Source organism: Petromyzon marinus, chromosome 10, assembly GCF_048934315.1.
Source record: "Petromyzon marinus isolate PM22_M1 ecotype Great Lakes invasive population chromosome 10, UKy_Petmar_22M1.pri1.0, whole genome shotgun sequence".
Classification (NCBI taxonomy): Eukaryota; Metazoa; Chordata; class Hyperoartia; order Petromyzontiformes; family Petromyzontidae; genus Petromyzon; species Petromyzon marinus.
The window spans coordinates 7,279,695-7,298,631 of record NC_133676.1 but is presented as its reverse complement, the minus strand read 5'-3'; the positions used below and the strand labels follow the sequence as shown (position 1 = coordinate 7,298,631).

At 41.4% G+C, this 18,937-nt stretch overlaps 1 protein-coding gene across 4 annotated transcripts in view; it reads left to right on the top strand.

The window, feature by feature from the left end:
• The window catches only part of LOC116941013 (uncharacterized), a 94,833-nt gene that overhangs the window by 66,900 nt on the left and 8,996 nt on the right, over positions 1-18,937 (top strand). For 3 of the 4 annotated variants that reach the window (XM_032951550.2, XM_032951549.2, XM_032951548.2), the window contains 24 exons: positions 729-857; positions 1,774-1,836; positions 1,958-2,002; positions 3,527-3,652; positions 4,536-4,583; positions 6,351-6,404; positions 6,669-6,704; positions 7,586-7,657; positions 7,802-7,837; positions 9,152-9,238; positions 9,811-9,867; positions 10,156-10,191; positions 10,391-10,453; positions 10,810-10,899; positions 11,736-11,771; positions 11,889-11,942; positions 12,384-12,446; positions 13,060-13,125; positions 13,444-13,480; positions 14,141-14,230; positions 15,463-15,515; positions 15,833-15,952; positions 18,292-18,445; positions 18,827-18,900. In XM_032951550.2, coding sequence (XP_032807441.2) covers positions 729-857; positions 1,774-1,836; positions 1,958-2,002; positions 3,527-3,652; positions 4,536-4,583; positions 6,351-6,404; positions 6,669-6,704; positions 7,586-7,657; positions 7,802-7,837; positions 9,152-9,238; positions 9,811-9,867; positions 10,156-10,191; positions 10,391-10,453; positions 10,810-10,899; positions 11,736-11,771; positions 11,889-11,942; positions 12,384-12,446; positions 13,060-13,125; positions 13,444-13,480; positions 14,141-14,230; positions 15,463-15,515; positions 15,833-15,952; positions 18,292-18,445; positions 18,827-18,900 — 1,689 coding nt within the window. The remainder of the gene's footprint in view (positions 1-728; positions 858-1,773; positions 1,837-1,957; positions 2,003-3,526; positions 3,653-4,535; positions 4,584-6,350; positions 6,405-6,668; positions 6,705-7,585; positions 7,658-7,801; positions 7,838-9,151; positions 9,239-9,810; positions 9,868-10,155; positions 10,192-10,390; positions 10,454-10,809; positions 10,900-11,735; positions 11,772-11,888; positions 11,943-12,383; positions 12,447-13,059; positions 13,126-13,443; positions 13,481-14,140; positions 14,231-15,462; positions 15,516-15,832; positions 15,953-18,291; positions 18,446-18,826; positions 18,901-18,937) is intronic. The other variant, XM_076066093.1, reaches the window with a different exon arrangement.

Here is an 18,937-nt window from a genome sequence, read left to right as displayed (position 1 = left end):
GTGTTGCTATGAAGTTGCCAAGGATATGCCTGTATAGTATTGGATTCATATTCTTGGTTCTTTCGGTAAAAATAAAACAATAAAAAATGATTGTTTTATTTGTATTATTTTATTTCCCTTCTACGTGACTTTACCGAAAGAACCAAGAATATGAATTCCTGCAGTCACGAAAGCTTTAAATCGAAAAGTATTGGATTAATCAATTATACAGAACCACAAAGCTAAAAATATTACCCCTTGTATGTATCGGTTTTCTCCAGGCATTGTGGAGTCCTCCCACAAATGTTAAATACTCCTTAATGGAATTAGCCAAACGTCTCGGTGTAGAACCTTGCTTTTAAAAATAGCCCAGTGAGAAAAGAGTCTGTGAGACTTTCCAGTGACATGCAACCTTGGGCCAACGTTGGGATGTGGTTGGAACCATTGGCCCAACGTTGACCCACGTTCTACTTTTACAGGGTTTCCTGGGGCATAATTTATAATCAGAAATAATCAATATACTGCTGGATGAAGGCCTCCCCATGTCATCATTATCCTTCGCCGTTCTGTAATACAACAACCCACCCAGCACCTACTCACAAGCTGTTCTCATTGTTCCATCTCCGTGGCAGACATCCTTGGGAAAATAGATTATCGTTACTATAGTTCCCAATGTAATATTATAGTCCTGTGAATCACCAGGAAGTAACACTTGATGCCATATGTCATGATGTGACCCCTTGTGGCAGGGTCCCCGGGGTCCTCCCGGCGTTCCCGGGCCTCCGGGCTCTCCTGGTGTTCCTGGGCCCCCTGGACAGCCGGGCAATCTGAGTTCCCTCACTGCATTGGCCGGCGTACCAGGATCCAAGGGGGCGCCGGTCTGTTGTCTCTTAAGCTTTGCATTTCATTGAGCAGAGTGTTTTTGCAATATAATAATAGTCTTGTTTTCGTCTGCTGGCCCCTTTGGGCCATTGGTGTATGACCATGTTCTTCAAACCATATTTCCTTACAATGGTATTTCCATCTCTTTCCACCTCTGCATCTTTAAGCTGAGAACTTCCATCCTGTCCAATCTGCATGTGTTGTTTTTTTTTAACCAAAACAATAACTCCATGTTTATTATCAATGTATTTGTGTTAATGAATCAAAAAAAGTATTTCTCATTCTTTGCTGCAAGATGATAGATTATGTCTTTAAAAAATCAAATGGTGTTTATGTAGACTAATATTACATTTTCTGAAAGAAAATTTTATAAGTCTTTTAGTGAATTAATGTCTCAGTGATTATTGCAGTTTTCTTCTCAGCTTTGTGAGGCAATGCTTTTAATTCAGCAATTGCTATATTCATATACACTTCAGAGTTTTACTGGAATTGATGTAGGGCTCCGAGGGTTGCCATTTTTCCTGTCTTTCCTAGAACATTCTCTTTTTTAGATAGCTATCTTGGGAAATTTGTACATCTTTCCAGGACATTAAAAGTACAATTGTTTTTTACATTATGAGACTTCCTTTGCCAGTAACAAGATATAGGAATAGGAATATAGGAATAGGTTTTACCCTTTTAACTGCAAACATGATGCCTTGAATAAAGGTGTCAGTTTTTGTGCCAGTTAAAAGGGTAAAACCTATTCCTATACAATTGTTTTGTTTCATTTTTGCAATAACACGCCATTCAAGATGATGCAGTTATTTGCAGTTATTCCCTCTTACCATACTGTGAGATATTTTTGAGCCTCAGAGGTGGCAACTCCAGAGACTGGGTGCACATTCATGTTCTGTATTGGATCCTTCTCAGGGACCTGTGGGCCCTGCTGGGAAGAATGGACTTCCGGGTCAACAAGGGGTCAAAGGAGACAAGGCAAGTTTTCATCTTTGTGTGTTTACCGCAGTGTGAACAGTTAATAATACCCATGACAGTGATGATGTTAAATTGATGATGTTGAGATATTTTTGCTTTTGTATTTCCCCCCTTATAACAGGGAAATAGCGGAGAGGCAGGAAAGGCTGGGCCAGTTGGGCCAAAGGTATGAAATTCATACATCATGACTAATTTCAAAATTAACATGTTAATGATCTCCTTGGGTTCAAATCGAGGCAGCCACTTAAATTGAGTTCTCAAGTGTAGTGAGTTGATGATCTCTGCCCAGTCACCAATTACTGCACAAAATCTATCACTTTAAATTTGATTCTGTACTCGAGTTGCCTAAATAATAGTTTTGAGAACGTTCTATATTTTTATATTGGTGATACACCAAGAATTACCGTCATTAGCAGAGCCAAGGGGAAAGTGCTGCCTCCTATTGTGTGGATCAGAGATCACCTTGAAGCGGTCTCAGATGTAGCTCTGTGATATTCACTTGGGCTGTTCTCGAGCACAAGTGGTTGCATTGTTCTGCCAGAGATCCGAATGGAATCTATAGTTCATGACATGATGCCAAAAGCACACTTGGGATAGACTACAATAAAGTTATTGATGTTTTTCAATGTTGAATCTTTTATTGCTTATTTTTGTGAAGCATGTGGAGTATATAAAGGGCTAAAATTGTTGGGCACATGATTCTTATTATAAGAACGGCCATGTTGCCTACAGTTAGCTGTATGGTGGATATACTCAAAATAAATATTTACCATACACTAACGTTGATTATATCTGAGCTTGTTAGCACATGTTCGTAATCCAGCACTTTGGAGGGAAGGGTTGATGGATCACGTAAATGTGTTAGCCTTCTGGTCCACAAGGTGGCCAAAATATGAAAATATGGCAGTCCAGCTCGTGGGTTTATGAACCCATCTCTGCGGACCAATGTGTTCCCCCCCCCCACCCCCATCTATTTGGCTTTTCTTTGAATACTATAGTTTCCTCCAAAATGCAAAACACTCATTAAGTATATTACCCAGACATCCAAATGCAGGGCCTAATTGGAACTCAATTAGGCTATATGTGTAATTAAACTATGTAGACAAGAGTTAAAATGAAAGCAAAGCAACATCTTTAATAAAACAATTGTAAACATCTACAAGCACCGTGTTCACATGAAATGCATTCGAGAGGTATCCGGGTGACCTAGACGGCAGCACTAAACTGGCACTCCTGAGAACCTGGATTTTAATTGTAGCAGACGTAGTAAGTTTATGACCTCAGCCTGGTCACTGACTGAATGAAATCCATAAAATACATTTTATTTTTTCACTTTATTCGATTACATTCCAGCTTTAGCTATTCCAAATATTTTTGGTGGGCATGTAACAAAAACTAAATAGATATTGTGCATTTAAATGTGTGCCCCTAGTTTGGATAGAGGCTCTTAAGTAACTTCAGAAGTAGCTCTGTGACATCATCTTCCAGGGTTGATCTCTGGGTGATGGATGGTAAGCTGCAGTGCTCCAAGTGTAAATCAATTTTATTGTGGCAAGGCACGGATAGCACAATTACAATATAAATAATGACTAAAACATTGTTTTTAAAAGGCTTAATTTTGTATGACATAGTCTGTGTTACCACCACTTGCCATCACTGTAATCTCGTGTATTTTCCCTCTCTTGTGCAGGGTGATGCTGGATCTCCAGGGTTGATGGGCCCTCAGGGGGCCCCTGGTCCACTGGGGTTGCCTGGCCCAATTGGACCTCCGGGTCCACCAGGGCCTCCCGCACTTACCAGAGTGAGCTTATTTGAGGTGAGTTTAGGAGTGTGTGTAAGGTCTTTGCTCTGTATGTACCTTCCGTTTAAGAAACACACGGAGCAGATGCATTAAAAGATTAGAAAGTCAGTTTGTAGTAAAACAATTCACACAGAATTAGCTGACAATGCAAATTTTGAACATTTGAAAGAGTTCCTTAATATACGTATTTTTGTTAATAAATATCTCTGAATTGTCTTTTGTCTTGTCATACTATGGAATAAATTTAGAATAAATAATGTCCCTGTGTACTTAAATACAGTAAAACCTTGGATTGCGAGTAACTTGGTCTGCGAGTGTTTTGCAAGACGAGCAAAAATTTGAAAAAAATATTAATTTGATAAACGAGCGAGGCTTTTGCAATACGAGTAGTACGTATATGCTTTGTCTGCCGAGCGTCACGTGATCACAACTGGTATATGAGTGCTTTGATATACGAGTGCTTTGGATTACAAACACGTTTCCGGAACGATTTATGCTCACAATCCAAGGTTTTACTGTAGTTTTAAATTTATATTGCAGAAATTAAGTAATTGTTTAAAAATGTACTTCCGTTGGCCCATTACGTTATTCACATCAGAATGCATTTCATCAACATCAGCCAGAATAACTCCACAGCAGGATGAAGGCCTCCCAAATCCGTCACCATCACTCATGCTCCTGCGATGTAACGATTCACCTAGCACCTGGAAAACAAGTTAATTTCATCACTCCATCTTCGTGGCGAACGTTCCCCCATGTTGGCTGCCCACCCCGTTGTTATTTTCCACAACTGGCCACACAATCCCCTCTAGCAACATGACCTACCCAAGCCCACGTATTTTGTCTTCACAGTAAATGATTTTGCTTGCCTAATGCGTCGTATTTGTGTGGTTCCTAGGAGGAGGAAGGCTCTGGCGTTGGATCCAAATCCCGTGCAGGGGCTGCTGTGAGTGCCACACCCATGGTCGCACGATAACTCCTGGCATAGGCATCACCATTACTGTACCACAAGTTCAGCCCAATATCCTGACAGAAATAAAGAGTCATGTCCACCTGCATGGAAACAAAAATAATATCACTAATTATACAGTACATGGGGATATATAGGGTCTTAGTACAACCGCATCTCCAGACGATGCACAAAAATAGGGGAGATATTTAATTTATAGCAGTTTGTTTACAGGCACAGGAACAAAGGGAGTTCTTTGGTCTGGACTTGAACACTGGCAGGGAGTCAACAGCACGGACTGGGGGAGGGCATTGCAGACGATGGGGGCAGCACAGGAGTAATGATCGTCTTCCTACTGGGTGAAAGTTGACAGGGCACTTTGACAAAAAGCATGGTTTGCTGAAGCAGAGAGCCTGTGGATAGGAAGAGAGTGAGATGAGAGGAGAAAGGTAGGTACGAGTCCCAAAGAGGATTTTAAAGATGTGAGCACAATCTTGAAATTGCTCCATGATTGGATTGGGAGTCATTGGACAAATTGGAAGTATTGCGGTGATGCGGTCCCCTCTTTATAGGTGCAGATGAGAAGTTTAGTAGCAGCAGCATTCTGTCTTAAATAACGGGACGTAGCTCAGAAACAAAAGATGCTTTTAAATTATGAGGTTGCACTTAGAAAAAAGCAAGTGGCAATGGTTATTGTTTGATAAAATGTGGTTATTGTTATAAAATGTAAGTGCCTACTGGTTAATCGATGTGGTAGCATCACTCCAGTGCACTTCACTGCACTCTTGGACAGAAGCAAACTTTTCTTGCTTTAGCTCATCAAAACTTTGCCTTTCAATCAGAGTGATTTAATTTTAGGCACTCCGTCTGGCCCAGGAAGAGACACTCTCAGCATTGATCTACGGACGAGTGTTGCGTTATCATAGCCATTGTAAAGCAGACCTGAGATGTGCTGAGCCATTCCAATGTTTTAGTGGACCTCCTAAAACACTCCATGGGCTCGAACATTCCCACTTCATTCCTCCAACCACCTCTCTTCTCTCAATGGCCAGAAGGCAGCGATTTTAAATGAAAATAAATAACATTTTCAAAATGTATCACCAGCGTGTGATATGTAATACTAATCCTAAAAAAAAGACGGTTTTCTATATTCATTTAAATATAAATGTCCAGATAATTTTTGTCAAAAAAATATTTATACGTAATCTTATTTTGAACTATGCAAGGGACGCCATTTAACTCCTCGTGCCATTTCCACTTTGACGCCACGATGTTCCCGACTGCATCCAAGGGCGGTCCGGGTAAAACCTGCATGCCCCTTGGGAAAGTGACTCCGCGCAGCTCGGTTGGTTCCCCAGGCAGCCGCGGCTTACCAGGTTTGATGACCAGACCAAGTCACTTCCCCGTGGTGTCAGGAACATGGCATGGGAGTGCGGTGGCATACAAGGAGTTAGGAATGAATAGACAGCCAAATTTGCTGACCTTCACTTGACGTAATGGAATGTTGATCTTTACTTATGACATTTATAAGCCGAGTTTCGGTGATGGTTTACTCAATGACTTTCTGTCAACCTCACTTTATGAAGAGGCTCATCACAGATCTTTATACATGAGTCAAACATTGAGGCTGAAAAAAACATTACACCTGAACCATTCCATCGTCTCTGGAATTGGCATTCTGTTGTCCATTTGTGTTTATTGTTATCAATGCACTTCTAAATATTGCTCAGCTAATTTAGTACCATCACTAACTTTTTTTCACAGGGAGAACCAGGGCTACCTGGTCCAGTGGGACCATCAGGACTTCCAGGCCTCAGAGTAAGTCTGTCAAATGACATTTGTGTGGCTCCGAAAACTGTACCTCTTGATGTTTCATGCACCATGCCACTGCTGCTTATAATTTGATTTATGACTCTACAATGAACTTATTTAGTATCTGCATGAAAACCCACTTTTTAAAATCAAACATGAAACATTTGGGAACATTTAAAAACACCATTTGCCCTGCGATCTACTCAGTGCGAGTAATGCTTCATCACGTCCTGCCACATTTTACGCATGAATGTGCCGTCTGCCTGTCAGGGTGAAAAGGGAGAAAAAGGGGACCAAGGCCCTCGAGTGAGTACCATGGGTAAACATTCAAAGCGCAGCATGGGAGCAACCCATAACCCTGATGCTATCACATATATACAACTTACACGGGATATTTTTTCGCCACCTGTACCACTATGTGTGGTTAATGCAGACTTGATGCTTCGCCATAGGTGTCTTTTTGTGGCGTTTTACAATCTTAATCACCAGTATTATTTCCAGAAAGGAGTTTCCTTCTTAGTTCAATAATTAATGTAATTTTCATCGAGGCAGTTTGCACAGATATCTCGCTCGGGCATGCTATTGAACTCGCAGACTCCTAGGGATGAGGAAATGGTTTAGATATACAGCTGAACGTGAGCAGCATCACTGTTTTACAAGTTGTTGGGCCCTTGTAACGGCTTCAATGTTACCGCACTATAGAAGTTGTCATAATTATTAAATTACTCTGATGGATATTTCTGGGCGGTGGGACCAGAGTCTGGGGGATGATGTGACGCTACAGATTTTAAGTTGGAATAAATATTTATCTTCTGCGTGAAGACGCTATAGCCCAGGGGATAGGACAGAAGGAAGCCTAGTTTAACATTTGAACAACAGGGGTTAAAGTCCCTGCCTAAGATTCAGTTGTAGCCATCTGCTACAGCGTTTCTCCACTGCAGTGACACAATTTTATACTTTTTAACGCATGCTATTGCATTTTTTAGAGTAAAACATGCGTGTTAATAATCATACTTTTTACGATTAAAATAAAAAAAGATTGGCTTCTATGGAGAGTTTATTGTTTGCCCCCTCCCCTACACCCTCTGTTTGTTAAGTTCGGGGACAATATTCCCCCCCCCCCCTCCCCCAATGGCGCTGTCCATGTGTGTGAATACGTACGAGCATTTAAGACCATTTTCCAACAGGGAGTCCCGGGGTTGGCGGGACCAATAGGGCCTGCTGGAGAGGAAGGCAACCCTGGGCTACCTGGTCCCCAGGTAAGGGTGAGAGACATCTAGCAGAAGCCGCATTGTACTCTTTACATCGCTCGAGCAGGAATAAAACAACAACAACAACACTCAATACCAGCAATGTGAAATGTACACGTTGCTGAATTTAATTACGTGTATTTTTTTTTGCAGGGCCCTATAGGTGAAAAGGGCAACAAAGGGGAACAGGTAACAAAGAAGCCACACAATGGATTATCACTATCACTAATTCTGACATTTCTAAAATATCCTTGTTGTGGTGTACCACTCAACATAATGAAAACACACGAGCAAAATGGCAAAGGGAAATTCACCATGAGCATGTAATGGTAGTGATTCGATTTGCGCTAGGAGTTATGCTTTAATTTCTCGAGAAATAAGTGCTGATACAGCAGCACGGGGCTTAAGCGGGTTACAAGAATGAGGGCGACTGCACTCAGCATCTTTGCTCTCACGGCGAACCTGCACTGCAACAACTGCACCCACAGTGACACATGACCAGTTCTCTGATGTGTTTTCGGGTGGTACCGTGCGCTGTTTGAATTGGGAAGCTCGTTCTCTGCCTGGATTAATAAGGAAGATGTCTGTTGATTGATCGTGGGAGAAGGTGAGTTTCTCAGTGCAGTTACTCAAGAAGCTCCCAGCAAGCGGAGCAAAATGTCAGGCATTTTATTGAGCAACACCACGGTGCCACCCAAAAATACATCAAGAGAGATATACGTCACAACCTAAGCAGTAGAATGACGTGGCTGTTTATGCTACCCAGGTTGGCATGGCATATACTGGCCTTAATTGTAAATGTGCTTGGTGCGGATTTTCAATAAGGTGGATGTTAACTGCTTGCTTGGGAGTGTCAGCTATTAGGCCTACATTGATTCACACCCTTGTCATTTAACAATTTGTCATGATTTGAGGTTTTCATTGGGTATTGCGGTGCGTTGTAGAACTGGCCAACTCTGTGTCACGGAAATAAGGATGCACAGGTTGATGTGGTTTGGCCACATGCACCATATAAATTGTGACCGGCTGTGTAGAATGTACATGAAGTGGGTATCTAGAGGCCTTAGATCATATGTCGAGTGGCTGTCTAGATCACACCTAGAGTTGGTGCCATCTGGAAAGAACAGGCATCGAGGGAAAATCACGAACGGCCTGAAATCAAATGACCAAACATCTCTGGAAGTTCCATGTATCACAGGAAGAGGCGAAAACGATGATGACTTGCAAGGACCAATTGTAACATTTCTGTTCAACACAATTGACCAATAAGGCTGACTGTGACTGGCTGTAATTGATCATTTCCAGTAGCTGCAAGGGTCATGTGAACGAATGAAATGCAACATGTGTACGAATCAAAAATAATCTGTTCTTGCACCCAAGACTCCATGCGTGTATCACAAGCGTAAGAGCTTATTTATTTCATGAAGTAATGCGTTGTTATGCACCCATCGGTCTATGGTGAAATTCCCTGTGCTGTGCCATCTTGTCCTCGTGTCATTCCAGGGTGGAACAGGTCGTGATGGTGAGAGCGTCATTGGGCCACCAGGCCTTCCTGGCCTCCCTGGGCCTCCAGGCCCAGCCCTACTCGAGGTACAACTGGAGAAAAGTGCCCAAGATGTGTGCAGACTGAAAAAGTGGAGAAGCAGTTTTTTGTATTTATTCTGTTCTTTTATTTTTAATTCATTGACGCCTGGCCGCAGTAAGAAAGCAGATGTTTTATTACTCCAATTTTTAAATGTATGTATTGGAAAATGAGAGCAGATTGCGGAGAAACGGACAACTGCCAGAGGGCAAGGGCTTAAGTGCAGGCAGCCACCACTTCCGCGCAACTTTGTAGAGAATTAAATATTTACGCGTCTTAAAGGTACTGTAGCTTTATTTCACCACAACAAAACTTAAACGGAATCATTGATTGATGCTTTTTTACCTTGCGGATAACAGATACGTAACTGGAAACCCAATTGGCATGTAAACACAGTTACATTTATCTAAATTTGGGCTACGTTCAGGGTCACGCAGTCCTCATGGCACCTCATGGCACCTGGGCCTTAAGAATTCCCTGCTGCTGAGACTTTATTTTGTGAACGGTGTTGAATACCTGCTGACTATAGATTCCAAAATTTTGTGAAAGGAATGAGGCTGTGAGTGTCATTTCGTTGCAGGGGCTGAATGACTTTGAGGGACTTCTGGGAAATCTGAGAGGCCCATCAGGCCTGCCGGTACGTTACAATATATAGTTTTCCAGCCTGCACGTATGTGTTTGTGCAGAGCCTGCAAAAAGATGTTAAAATTAATCAATTATAATTTTATTAAACCGCATCATCACATTGCAAGCCTCATGGTTGTGGAAACATTTTGTTGAGTAGAACTGGGTTTATGAGATATTTTGTAGAACGTGCAAGATATCTCAGTATTTGATGAAGTTAGAGTAAAGTCTGCTCGTGTGTTATGATACATTAGATTTATTGGTGATTACTCACATTAAATGTCACCGATTAAATTTTTAGGGACCAGAGGGCCTGCCTGGACAAGCTGGCTTTCCTGTGAGTATTAATGATCAAAGACCAAAATTTGATCAAGTTTGAGATTATTTTAATATGACCTTGACCGTAGTTATTCTGATCAAGTTATTGTTATGCATATTTTTATATAATATAAACACATTTTCATTGCATAGATTGCTTTAGTATTTTTCACTGAACAACTGTAAATCATTTGGTGGCTCGCATGTTTTGTCTGTAGGGCCCTAGGGGACCCAAGGGAGAGTCTGGGATGGACGGCTCACCAGGTTCCATCGGCATGAAGGTGAGAGGGCTTCAGCAACGTATAATGATAACTCAGTGGTGGACTAAATTGCGTTACTGTATTACCATCAATATTCTTACTTGCATTAGTCTCAACAAGAAAATGTTTCTAAATTATTTGTAATCATTATTTACAATATCCGTTCACATTAGAAATATTTGAATTTATGAAGTGAATGAATGTAAGCTTGAAGTAAACTGCCATTAAAATATGTAAATACCCAAATGTAATGATCAGAGCGATATGTGTTTGGGTGTTCATGTTTGCTTTGTATATCAATGGTTTCCTCAGTTTTTCTTCTTCCCGTCTTTATTTACCTCTGCTTCATATCTTTCTCTTTCTTCCTGAATGTTCAGGGTGAGAAAGGAGATCCTGGTGGTTTTATCGGCCCAGATGGGTCTCTGCTTCTTGAAATGGCCGGCCTTCCTGGACACAGAGGGGAGAAGGTGTGCATCTGTGCTGGACTACACGGCTTGCGGTTCTCCACTTTAAAGATTCAACTTAGTTCTTTTGAAATAGCACGTATTGCGATTTACTTTGACTGAAAACACGTTTTTGTTCTGATACTGCAATGGTATGTGGTGCCAAAGCACAAACAACAAAACCTCAATGCATTCATCAATAAGACTGCCCAAAACTATATTAGGTGACATTGGGGCAGTGGTCATTCTGCATAAGAGGAATATTGTATCATAAAACCAATTTGGACAGTTCATAACGTGTTCATATTACACCATTGGAACCTCCTTTGCCAGTAGCAAAATATGATAATTGGTTTTTTACCCTTTTATCTGGAAACAAAACTGACACCTTTTTTTACAAGGAGTCATGTTTGCATTGACCACAATACCTGCGGTCGGAATGCAAACAAAAACACAGATGGCGTCATCTGGTCCAACACCATGTGAGACTGGGCTCTAGGAAAAGCTGTCTCGGGTGTGGACCAATCAATTTCAAGGACAGTGCATACATTATCAGAGGTGTTTTTTTTGCATTCCGACCACAGGTATTGTGGTCAATGCAAACATGACTCCTTGTAAAAAAAGTGTCAGTTTTGTTGCCAGATAGAATGGTAAAAAAACAATTATCATTGTTAATATATATTTTTTTAAATGGAGTGTGGTCACTGCTAAACAAGTCACGTAATTTTCTATTGTATACGTCATCACGTACTCAATTTTAATATTAATTAATTGTTGACAAAAGAAGGATTCGTAATCGTGCTTTACACTTAATATTAATTTCTTCCCTTTTTTGTTTGTTTTGTTTTGTTTCCACCAAGGGTGACCCTGGCCCTGTGGGCCCAGAAGGCTTGCTGGTAAATCCGGAAAATGACCTTTGCATCACTCCTCACTGCACCGACGCACATCATGTCTGGGATGTTGAATCGCAGTTTTGATGACTGAGTTTTTCTTTTTGTTGTCGCATTTTTCAGGGTCCTGCTGGCCCCAATGGCACGAAGGGAGAGATAGGCTTACCTGGCCGGCCGGTAAGGCTACTGATTACCTGTTTTGAGGGTGAACTATATATGGGCTTTAAAATAATGTTGTCTTAGCTGTTGCCTTCCCAAGAATTTGATGGAAATGGACGTGAGGTTGGTGTGATAGTGACCTCGATGTTTATTTTCTGGACTGCATTGAACTATATATAAAGATGATCTTTATGCTGTAGGCAATATTCAATGCTTATGGACCTTTTATTCTGAATAAATCCTGATCGATAAGGAAAATATCGAGCTGATAATAAGGCAGAGACACCCATCAATCTATTTGGTTTTGCTTAAAGGTGCATAAACTTCATAAATGACGTTTGATTTTTTGCCAAGACAATGTGTGCACATGGATAGCATACATTCAGGAGAGGTTTCATTGCACGTAGATTGGTATTCACAGGAGTGCATGTTTAACAAAAAACTGTCTGATTATGTCAGGGCCGGCCCGGGATGAATGGCTACAAGGGTGAAAAGGGTGAACCAGCAGACTTTGGGTTTGGGGTGAGTTTCATCGTCTTGTGTCGAAACAATATTTATTTATTCTTCAAAAAATACACTCTGACCTCAATTGAATTAGCCCAGGTTGGCCGTGACCTCAGTCTAATGGGTCAGCTGCAAGAGATTCATTCTCTGCAGTGCAGTAGGGTTTGAAACATGTCAATTATGTTTTTGGGAGAAAAAAATACATGTTAAGTAAAAATAAAAACACGGTTTTCTTCATCTGAAAAGAAGAGGTAATTTGGTTGAAACCGAAGGAGGGCAATTGGTCAATGAGTTAAGATCCTCGTCCTCTTCAGAGCAGAAGAAATAACACCAATGATAAAAATACCTGAATTATTTGTATTGGATCGCTGACATGGCAACATTTAAATAGTTTTTACTGTAAGAATACATTGACAACAAACTGTTTCAATAGGAATTATAGTAGATGAATTGCTTTATATAATTAAATATCAATCACATATGTATACCATTGCATTATAGCATTAATCTGCACGCTCGCTTTTGTATTATGATTTTATTGACCTTATGCGCCCACCACAAGCGTGTGTCTTTATTCCCCATGATTGCCAATGAAATGTGACGTGCGATTGTTAACTTTCAAATGTTTCAGTCTGGCCCAGGCCCCGCCGGCCCCCCGGGTCCTCCCGGCCCTCCTGGCTCCCCTGGCATCACCGTGGTGAGTCTGCAACAGATGTTGAATGCGATTCTGTCCCCAACTCGCCAAGACCCTAGAGTTATAAACCTCAAGCTTTTCCGTTTTCGAAAGGAAACACTGTGTAAGTGCTGTCACGTCCAAGAGACAAGATCATTCGTCTTTAGTGAGCGGTATTAATGAAAAGTCTGTTTTAAGGAAAAGTAATCGCACACTAAGATGTCATTGTGATACCATAAAACAGGCATCAAAGTAGCAAAATTAGATGGCCGATGAGCGTGGATTTGGGAAATGTGGCTCAGTGTCTCGGTGTTGATTTCTTTCCGCTGACTCTCATTACAGGTAGAACGTGGGCTGTCTGCATCACCACCACAGCACGGTAACATGTTTTTTTTCTTGTTGTTATGAAGCTGTGTAAAATAAACATGTTTTAATTTTATGTTTCTTGAAATCAGACTGACTAAACCGTTGTATATAAGTTGTGCAACGCTGTGTATTTAATAAACATTTATACACAAACACACATGGTAGCCAAAATTTTTGAGAAGTATTTATATGTGTTTGTTTATAGCGACACAACAAGACAATAGGACAACACATAGTAATTTCGCAACCATTGAGACTGAGATACTAAACTATTTTATATATCACTGCATACAGATGATGACTTCAAAATAGTTCCAACATAGTGAAATGTTTTAACATCCAAAAAGATGTCGATCACCTCTCATATGCATGTACCACTATGAACCCGGCAACCCGAGTTTTAATCCTGCTCACGTCCACCACCAGTGACGATTATCTGAATCGGTTCTGGGCCTCCCTTAGGTCGACTCAGCCTAAAATTAGTACCGAGTGCGATGTGTAAACATCGTCAATGAGTAGACAATGGAGGTCGGGCGTGGTGCTGGCTACTCACCCCCTCGTGTGCCCTGCCGGTCTTCATAGGTGCTGCTTGCTAAAAGCACTTGCTCAAACAGTCTGTCAAGGCTACATGGGGGTTATTTGTCTTTGTTTATGTATGATATATGTGTGATAGGTCCCAGGGGGGATAGAGGCTTTCCAGGTTTGCCAGGAACCCCAGGGACCAAGGGAGAGAAGGGAACAGCTGGTTTACCTGGTCCACCAGGTGAGTCCTCCAAAAAGCTATGATACTCAATGTTCCTTATGCCTGGCTGTGTTTGAGATTGTGGTAATCAAGTGTTGTTGTTGTTTTTAACTATACCTACAGTACTCTGATTTGTGTAATTCTGCATATCAGTCATGCTCTGCAATATATCCAATTGTCTGACTAAATAAGGGTGCTATGGTGGCGAGATGTTAACTACTCATCTGGTATACAGGAGGTCGGTTGTGGGTTCATCTCGATCTCGACTGATGCATGTAGTTTGTCCCGCGGTCGTGTGGATTTTTCTCCTGGTCCTCCAGTTTTTTTCCCTCCACATTTATAATCAACGTGTCTAGAGTATTTGGCTGCTATAAATTTCCACATGAAACGCCACTTTGTTGAGTTACCATTTGTGGCCAGGTCACTTCTGAAAAAAAGCTAAATAGCTCAGTAGACCTTAACTGGTAAAATAAATAAATAGTCTTATTTTCTTTTTGATCTTTTATTTTTCTTATCTGTTTCTTCTGATTTCTCATCCACATCCTCTAACTCCTCCTCTTCCTCTTCTTGCTGGGAGCTTCTTCAGGAACTGAAAATTCCTGAAGAAGTCACCTGCATTGTGCTGAACAACACGCGGTACACCTTGAAAACTAATTTAAGTGCTTAACATTGCAGCCATGGAAACCTATGCGGTAGCCTATCTCAGTTTTGTGCCACGTGGAATTTATTTCAGTTCAAGGAAGATGGAACTCAAACTCGTCTTGGACACACAGATAGTTTGTGTGTGTATCCACAACATAATTGTCGTCTTAGCACGGTTGGCTACGTACAGTGCAAAAGATGTTCAACATAAGACCTATTTTTTTGTTTTGCATCTTCCTTTTGCAAATGGTGCCCTGTTCATTCATTACATGCAAGAAATATGTAAAATGACCAGCATATAATAACACAAACCAATTTCATATCTTTAATTGCTCCACAAGCAAGTGTGAATAAACTGACAGGTTTGCAAAATAAATTCCATTTGCTTAAAAAGTTAATGTTCTAATTCCCATTTAGCATATGCATCAGACATGGTCTCGCTGTCCCCAGATTATTGCCCCCCTCACATGCAGATACAAATGCTATATTATTCTTGTTGATTTTATCTCGATCGAGCCATTGTGCTCATTATTGACTTACTCTTCATATGGTGTTAATGATTTATTTGAAAATAATAATAATAGACGTATCTCTCAATCTTTTCTTCACAGGCCCACCATCGAATTCCAACTTCGTAGATGTATTTGGGAATTATGCTTCAAGGGTAAGGCTGTGTATATTTGTGTCCTTCCTGATCAAACCATTGTGAAGTGGAGTTAAAAAAATAATAGATTGAAAATACAGCTAATCAATATTGTACAACTCATTTGAATGTGATGAATTGAAGAGAGAGCATTACAAATGGATCCTTTTGAATTTTAAATCATACTAGTAAATATCAAATGCATTTAGAAGCATACAACCACTTATTAATAGAAATGTTTTTTGTATTTTCTCAATAAATTATATTGATGTACCCGTTGGTCTGATAAATCCTGCAATGTGGTCATGAATTTCACAAAAATACGTATATCCCATCAGGGCACCAAGGGTGACATTGGGCCCAAGGGAGAGAAAGGAGAGCCTGGTGGAGGTGGCTTCGGATTGTCACCACCAGGACCCGTGGGACCGCCTGGCCTGCCTGGGAGATCCGGCCCTCCGGTACGGATGTGGCCTGGCAACTCGCAAGTCTCACTCAGTCATCTACCATCAAAAAACCTAAACCTTTCACGAGACGGTTCTCTATGCAATGCAGAATACACTACCACCACTCGTAGCTGTTTATGCTGGAGCAAGTGCGTTCATTATCGGTAACTACAGTATTTATTAAGTATTTATGCTATTATTGTCAAGGAATATTTTTTGTATAGGGTTTTTACATGTTTACGTCGAATATTATGTTTTTAGTTTATTTGGCATACAGTGCAGTACTTATTTAACTTGTGATGTGTCTATTTTAGGGTGCCATGCACCTAACCCCATTATTTAGGTATGGCTGAAGTATTGAACATCGCGGGTATGGCTTTCGCGGGACTCTCCAAGCGCGTAACCCCTGCGATATTCAAGGGTCTCCTGTGTTACACATTTAGCACACTTTTACAATTCAAACCAACTCCGCTGTGAACAAGAAGTACTTCCAATTAACATTCACCTAAGTAGCAGAAACTAAAGTCAGCAACCGTGGCCAAATACATCAATATCATCCGGGTCTGCATTGTGAAAGAGCCCGGTGGAAATAGTTTTTTGACTCTGTGCTTGCAGCGCAGGGCATTTTATTACATGTGCTTGTGAACAACTCGTGCAGTTGTAAAGTCAGGTTTGCGTGGCTGTAAAGACAACGTGCAGTCATAAAGCTGCGATGTTGTGCAGTAAGTTAGTGGACAGATGCCCACTTTTCCTCATTGGTTCGTAAAACACCTATTCTGTAAATGCAGCCTTGAGGGCAAAAAAAATGACGTGCGGTGTTTTTGTGTTAATAAAGAATTAAACTGTTAACAGTTTGTTAAAGTTTGTAAATCAGCCAGTGGCTTCTGGGTCAGTATCAGCATAATCACAAGTGAGGCAATGTCTCGAGGCAATGCAGGTATAGCGGTCATATGGGCATAATGCAAATTGTTTATTTAATATTTAATTGTTTTCATCACCTGCCACGGTGGCGAGATATTAACTCCCTCACCTGGTATGCACGACGTCGTGGGTTCAATCCTGACCCTGATGCCTATATATTTGGAGTTTGCATGTTCTCCCCGTGGTCGGGTGGATTTTTCTCCGGTTCAATCCTGACCCTGATGCCTATATATTTGGAGTTTGCATGTTCTCCCCGTGGTCGGGTGGATTTTTCTCCAGGTCCTCCGGTTTTTTGCTCCACATTAAAAATCAACGTGCGTTTAGAGTCTTTGGCTGCTGTACATTTCCACATGATGAGCCACTTCGTTGAGCTATCATTTGAGTGGATCGTGAGGGTTATTTGACTACGGTACTTCACGTTGGTCAATGCGGATTGATGAAGACAGGGAGCTTAATACCTGGAAAACATTGAAGTACAGTACGAAAAATGGACATTCCTGCACTGCCCTCAATTGCCCCCGTGTAGGCCCGAAAGCCTTATGACCCCTTGTTTGTGCAGAGTGCTCACCTATCCAAGCACTATCCAGGATCACACCTGCTTAGCTTCAAGTTATGATGCGATCAGGTGCATCATGAACTCGAAACTATTTTTAATTTTGCCAGGTAAAGCCCACGGAGCTAATTTTTCAGATGCGACTTGGCTCCTCAGGTGTTGGGAAGGCTCCCCCCGTTCACTATTGGATTGTCAATAGAGCCATGCATGTACGCGAGTCGTAATTCCACCACCTCGCAATATCCCTGACTTCAACACCCGGACGCCCTTTGTCACCCCCCTTCTTCACCTTGTATGGTCAAGTGTTCTGAAGAGTGGCCACGTTTCTGGGTCTTGCGGCTCGACCTAACTATACAACGCAGCAGGGGGAGCCAAACCACAAACTCTAATACAATTTTGATCGGGGGCCATTGGAAAGAAATATAAAACTATATATCCTGCCATTGCGGATACAACGAGTGATGAAAATTCTTTGGGAAACTAAAAGCAACCTTGTTTTATTCTTCGCTTAGAACTGAAAATGAGGTCAATGCTGGATTTTCGTTGTTTTTATTTTGTTCAAACTCTTGTTGAGTTCATATACTGTTCATGTGAATGTATAATTACACTAAACAGTCAACAATAGGTGAACGAAAATAATTTGTTGCAATGAAAGTATTATTTAACTTCACATTAAGGTAATAAATATCCATCATTGCCATGGTGTGTTAGTCGCGTTTGCGCTGTATATCTCTGCAGCGTGTGTTTTGTTGTTGGGTTGTGCCGTGTGTTCAACATCGCTCTCCACTTCTGGGAAACTTCCAGCTGCTCATCATGACGTTGTATAACGCTACGTCAGTTCCCCAACGCTGGGTGATTACCACTCTTTTTCTCTTTTTAGGGACCCAAAGGAGATGCCATTTCTGGCCCAAGGGGGCACCCTGGACCCCCGGGCCCCCCCGGGCCCCCTGGGTTTGGCTTTGAGGGCCGACCGGGCCCAGCTGGGCCCCCTGGGCAGAAAGGACCGCCGGGGCCTCCTGGAACAACTTTTGTTGGTCAGTGTCCTTGCTCGCGGCGAGACCTGGAAGAGGCTGTATTGGGATTTTAAAACACGAGACCAAACTACTTTGTGAATTGCCAGTCAATAACCGATAAAGTAAACATTTGAAATGCACAAAGGCTGTACATGCACAAAAGGAGCTGTTAAAATCTCGTGTGAATTGTGGCAAAGATAATTTTTTTCTATATTTCTATAAAAAATGTAATGTCCACAAGAGGCATAAGGTTATCTTATTGTGTAAAATGTATATTTTTGTAGTGTATCTATTATTTTTGCAGTTGACATTCATTCTGAATACATTTTAAACCAGCTTACAGCATCAACTTGTCATTTTCAGTCATTGCAATGATTTGTTGTTAACTTGTCGTCATTCCAGAACATCACAGATCAGTTGTTGCAGGGCCTCCTGGACCTCCCGGTCCCCCAGGCCTAGCCAGCTCTGCAAAAGGGGTACGTGCACAAACATACAGTAACTGCTTACATTCGT